This window comes from Malurus melanocephalus, unplaced genomic scaffold, assembly GCF_030028575.1.
Source record: "Malurus melanocephalus ecotype Western Australia unplaced genomic scaffold, MMel_1.1 scaffold_1324, whole genome shotgun sequence".
Lineage (NCBI taxonomy): Eukaryota > Metazoa > Chordata > Aves > Passeriformes > Maluridae > Malurus > Malurus melanocephalus.
In genome coordinates this window covers 15,949-21,758 of record NW_026624556.1, presented here as the reverse complement: position 1 = coordinate 21,758, position 5,810 = coordinate 15,949, and the positions used below count along the sequence as shown (strand labels likewise).

At 51.5% G+C, this 5,810-nt stretch overlaps 1 protein-coding gene across 1 annotated transcript in view; it reads left to right on the top strand.

Moving 5' to 3' along the window:
* The window catches only part of CCT7 (chaperonin containing TCP1 subunit 7), a 15,836-nt gene that overhangs the window by 4,251 nt on the left and 5,775 nt on the right, over nt 1-5,810 (top strand). The window contains exons 4-9 of the mRNA XM_057387718.1: nt 567-736; nt 2,090-2,261; nt 3,219-3,383; nt 4,260-4,448; nt 4,919-5,016; nt 5,660-5,792. Of these exons, the coding sequence (XP_057243701.1) occupies nt 567-736; nt 2,090-2,261; nt 3,219-3,383; nt 4,260-4,448; nt 4,919-5,016; nt 5,660-5,792 (927 nt within the window). The remainder of the gene's footprint in view (nt 1-566; nt 737-2,089; nt 2,262-3,218; nt 3,384-4,259; nt 4,449-4,918; nt 5,017-5,659; nt 5,793-5,810) is intronic.

Sequence of the window (5,810 nt, the reverse complement as noted above, 5' to 3'; positions counted from 1 at the left end):
GGGGTACCCAGGGATAGTGACACCAGGGATAGTGACACCAGAGATAGTGACATGGGGGTACCCAGGGATAGTGACACCAGGGATAGTGACACCAGGGATAGTGACACGGGGGTACCCAGGGATAGTGACACGGGGTACCCAGGGATGGTGACACGGGGGTACCCAGAAATAGTGACACACTTCAGGGACATCCCCCTGGGCAGTGACAGCAGCCATCCCCCATGGCTCCCTGCAAACAGCTCTGCCTGTCCCAGTGCCAGGGCCTGCACTTAYCACTCAGTACCTCTGGAGTGCTCTCGCTTCCTTGGGGTTTTTTTCCAAGGAAGAATGAGAAATGCGTTTTCCCATTTATTTATTCTCCTGCTCTCTGCTGCTCCTTAGTAAACTTTGTGTGTCCTGAAGCCTGTTGGTCCCATTAAACTGATTTTTGGAGGTTAACTCACTCAAYAGCCTTTGATTCCCAGGATCTCTGCTGAAAACAGTGAAGCATCTCTGAGCCTCTTCCCACACCTCATTGGTGTGTTCCTTGGAATTACTGCGCTGGCAGGGGTGGAATAACTTAAACTGTTGAAACTTCAGTGACGTTGAAGCAGAGAACAAAAGATAAAATACAAAGAGAGAGGCTGGAGATCTCATCAGCTTGGGAGCATGAATCATTAATCCAGCTGTTGCCTTTTTGCCAGGCTGTGAACAAGATCAAAGACATCGCTGTCTCTGTGAAGAAGGAGGATAAAGAGTAAGTTTCCCTTGGAGATGACCTGGTTGTGTTCTGGGCTCCAGTTAATTCTGTGGCACTGGCTGAGGTCTCCAACTGRGACCAAACAGCTGCCAGCCCCACACTGGGGCTATTCCCAATTTCCCTGGAATTTCTGCTCCTCCCGGGGTGATGCCATGCTCTCACTTGGCTGCAGGGAATGATGTAGGGCAGTGGCTCCCAGTGCTCACTGAGGAACCTGAGCACAAAAATAAGTGGCCTGATTTCTTTTTTGCAGCGCTGGAGTCTCGGAGCTCTTGCTGCAGTGAGTGGCAGTGTTAAATCTCAGCWCTTCCCTGAGGATCAGATCCCTTTTTAGCTGTCACACCAAGGTAGATAGCTCATAGCAGTAAGGAAGTGATCCCTTCAGCTGAGGTGAGAATACTGGGGTTCCTTTTCTCCCTGGATTTGAGGCTCTTGGCTATTTGACCTTGCTGACACCTGCCAGCAATTTGAAGTATTTCGACTGCGTAAGCATCTTGAATAAACCAAAATGGGTTGTCCAAACAAAATGATGAAAAAATGATGAAAAAAAATGAAAGCAAATGTTGTCCTGTGATGGGAATACAATGGTTTCCATGGTCAGCAGGGACTGGCAGATAGAGCCTGGCAGCTGGATCCACATTTCCCTGATGTATCTGTATCACCCATTCTGCTGCACATACATTACCTGAGTTAATTCTTCAGAGAATGTGCTGTCATTAGAGAGTTTCAGAAATATCTGTCTGCCTTGGGATGAGGGAAAGGACCTTCTCTTTCCTGCTTTTAGGTGCCTGAAAGCCAATGAGCCTGGTCAGTGCTGGGCTGATGCTGGAACTCAAAAAAAGAAGACTGGGATTTGTCAGTCTGGGATTTGTCAGTCTGGGATTTGCACATGTACCTTGTGCTCCCCATTGGCAGGAGGGAGCTGATCTTTGCCTCCACCAGAGAGGATTTTGACCCCTCATGATGAGAGACATTGAGGGATTGGAGTGAGTCCAGAGCAGGGAACGGAGCTGGGAAGGGTCTGGAGAATCCTGAGGGAGCTGGAAAGGGGCTCAGCCTGGAGCAAAGGAGGCTCCGGGGGATCCTTTTCCCCTATAAAATTCCCTGTCTGGAGCGGGCAGCCGGGGGGGATTTGGGATGTCATCCCAAAAAAAAGGGACAGGAGGAGAGGGAACGGCCTCAGGCTGGGCCAGGGCAGGGCCAGGGGGACATTGGRGAAATTCCTTCACTCCCAGTGGTGAGGATTTAAAAGCATCCTAAACATCTCCCTGATTAACAATCCACACCCAATGTTTGGGGCTTGTGAAAAGACTGGGATGTGACCAAACCCTTGTTTTTCCTCTCCTGCAGTGAGCAGAGGAGTCTCCTGGAGAAGTGTGCAGCCACAGCCCTGAGCTCCAARCTCATCTCCCAGAGCAAGGAGTTTTTCTCCAAGATGGTTGTAGACGCTGTGATGATGTTGGATGATTTGTTACAGCTCAAGATGATCGGGATAAAGAAGGTGCAAGGAGGAGCTTTGGAAGTGAGTGTTGTTCCTGAAGGGGTGGGACAGGGATCCCAGCTCTGCTGGTGCCTTGGCTCTAKCAGGAATGTGCCCATTGAGGAATTCCCAAAGTGAACAAAGCTGTTGTGTCAGGAGARAGCTTGGCACACAGGGCTGCATTTCTTTTCCTTAGGCAGAGAATCTGTTTCTTGAGACAAATACACCCTTTACTTCACTGCCCTCTGCAGCAACAGTTGTTACTGATCGAAATTCCATTTATTGCTCTGTAACTAATGATTTTATTTTTTTTTTTTCGTGGGAAGTCTGTTACTTCTGGACCCAAAAGTCCTGGTTGTGTGTAAGATTACTGAGCTGGGGAAAATGCAAGAAGAACCCCATGAGGGAGCTGGTTGGGCAGGGCAGGTGGGATGGATGTGTGGTTTGTGCCACAGTGCTGGAAAACCTCTTGTGTCTGGGACTGCACCTGGATGTGTTGTAGGGAATTATTCCTGGCTGTTGTTCCCCTGTGGACAGGGAAATTTAGATCCTGATTTTTCTTCACTCAGGAAATCAAGGAGCTCGTGTCGGGGAATAGTGTTGGGCAGGGCTGTCCTGTTGCAGAAAATCTTGGAGATGGTGATGGAGCTTGGAAAAACAAACCAGAGCTAAAAAAAACAGCCCCCAGTGGGGCTTTGGATGAGAATTTCCAAGTTCAAAGGGGAGGAATGGGAAAGAGATCAGGGAGAGAACTGATTGCTCCCTTCCTTGATCTTTATGTTGTATGGAGGGTTTTGGGGTTTGAGGGGTAGAGAGGAGGCTGCTTTTGTGAGCTGAAAGAAATCCTTGCTGCTTATYTCCTGTAAAAGTGGGTTAATCAAAGCAGACGGTGCTGGAAGGCTTTGCAAATGAGGCCTCTGGAAGCAGGGAGGGTGCTGAGGGAGTTACTGTGAAAAACACCTTGGGAGGCTGAGCCTCAGGCACATCCCTGCCTTCCAGGACTCCCAGCTGGTGGCTGGAGTTGCCTTCAAGAAAACCTTCTCGTACGCTGGCTTTGAGATGCAGCCCAAGAAGTACCAGTCCCCCAAAATCGCCCTGCTCAACGTGGAGCTGGAGCTCAAAGCTGAGAAGGACAATGCCGAGGTCAGAGTCAACACGGTGGAGGTAAGAGTCAAATGGGAGCCTGGTAAGAGTCAAAGGGGAGTCCCCCATCCTTGGGGGCCTGGAGGATGCTGATCCGGTGGGGTAAGAGTGAGGAAGGAGGGCCATGGACATGATCTGAGAGCTGGAGCCAGGCTGGGAGAGCTGGAGGGTTTCACAAGAGAAGGAAAAGCTCCAGGGAGAGCTCAGAGGCCCTTTCAGGGCCTGAAGGGGCTCCAGGAGTGCTGGAGAGGGACTGGGGACAAGGGATGGAGGGACAGGACACAGGGAATGGGGTCACACTGCCAGAGGGCAGGGATGGATGGGATATTGGGAAGGAATTCCTGTCTGTGAGGGTAGGGAGCCCTGGCACAGGGTGCCCAGAGCACCTGGGGCTGCCCCTGGATCCCTGGAATTGTCCAGGGTGGATGGAGTTTGGGGCACCCTGGCACAGTGGAAGGTGTCCCCATGGCAGGGGTTGGCAACAGATGACCTTTAGAAGGTCCTTTCCCACCCAAGCCATCCTGTGATGAATGAGTTTGCTCYCTGCACCCCCTTCACCTCTGAAAACACTGTGGGCTGTGCTGCCCTGTTTGGAGTGAGGGCACAGCAGACTTGGAGTTTGCTCAGGTTCAGGACATGTTTGTGAGCTGTCATGGTGCTCTGCAGAGCCAGCAGCTCTGTGGGCACTGCCTTAGGCCTGGCCAGTGGCCTTCCAGGGAAAGCTCAGCAAGGGCTTGGAGTGCTGCAGAGTTTAAGCAGACCAGGTTCCCATCTGGGCAGTGCCATAAACCAGGGCCCTTCCAGTGCAGGGCTGGGAGCAGCTCTGTGCCAGGGCTGCACATGGAGCATTCCCTGTCCCTGGCACTGCAACMTCTGTCCCCCTCTCYTCCCTGCCAGGATTACCAGGCCATYGTGGATGCTGAGTGGAACATCCTGTATGACAAACTCGACAAAATCCACAAATCAGGGGCCAAAGTGGTCCTGTCCAAGCTTCCCATCGGTGATGTGGCCACCCAGTACTTCGCAGACAGGGACATGTTCTGTGCCGGCCGTGTCCCCGAGGAGGATCTCAAGAGGACCATGATGGTGAGTTCCATTGGCTCAGGGGACAGCCTTTGTGATACCCCAGGCTGTTCCCAAACAGCTGCTCACTGTCACTGTCCCTGACCAGGATTTAAAGGACAAAGCTGTTCCCTGGTGGAATGAGCAGTCACACCCTGATTGCATCCACGCTGCTTTTTAGTTCCTCTGTTGGGTTCTGTGTGATAAAATCTGTTCAGTGCATCAGCAGAGGTTTATTTTSCTAAGTTCTTCCCTGTTCCATCATAAGTGTTTTTTTCCTGAGCTTTCTGTGTGTATCTCCTGGACTCAGGAGCCTGTGAGTCAGCACTCAAAGCTGTATAATCTCATTTTGCTGTTGAGGATCTGTGAGATGGGAGGGAAGGGAAGGGTTTTGCTGAACCTGGCTGCAGGGTGGGTTTGCACCAAGGAGCCTCCTGGGAGGTTGGTGGGGTTTTCAGGGCTGATAATTCCATGCTTTGTCTCCATCCCTGCAGGCCTGTGGAGGATCCATCCAGACCAGTGTCAATGCCCTGTCAGACGATGTGCTGGGTCGCTGTGAGCTCTTYGAGGAGACCCAGATTGGGGGAGAGAGGTAAAGACACCAATTGCAGACYCATAGTGCTGTGCAAGCCTTCTCATAGGGGAAAAGGTCAAAGAATTGGCAGGTTCAGCAGCTCTCAAGGTTGTTACAAAATGTGTATTTTACTGTATCCAAGAGCTGCTTTTTGAGGCTGAGGGAGGGGGCAGGAACAAGATTTAACYGAGATCCATCTCTTTTAAATGCTTTTAAAAATACATGTTTATTCTGCAGTGCAGAACATGTTTATTTAGCCAGCAGAAAGCACAATGGTACTGTTTGATTTGTAATGCAAGAGCAGCCCATTTGGGGATTGATGTGGCACTCGTGTGATGTTCCAGCTTGACACTTCAGTGTCAGTGCAGGTGAAGCTGGGGACAGTACACTGGGGTCTTCCCTGGTGCTGGAGCTGTTTGGGGCTGGCTGCTGCCATCTGTGCTCCTGCCAAGTGAAAACTGGGAGCCCCAGTTCAGTGTGAATCCCTGGGGAAGAGAGAGGGTTTTCCTGGGTCAGCTTGAATTTCATTTCTGTGTTCCTGGCTCAGCCAGGATTCAGTGGGGCTGAGAGGGGCCAGGCTGTAGGGTTGGCTCTGTTCCTACACTTTCCATCCAGCAGCAGTTTCCCCRTGCCCACAACCTCTGTGCTGTGCCTCTGACAGGTACAACTTCTTCACGGGCTGTCCCAAGGCCAARACCTGCACCATCATCCTGCGTGGGGGTGCTGAGCAGTTCATGGAGGAGACAGAACGCTCCCTGCACGATGCCATCATGATTGTCAGGAGAGCCATCAAGGTGAGTGCCAGGGGCAGC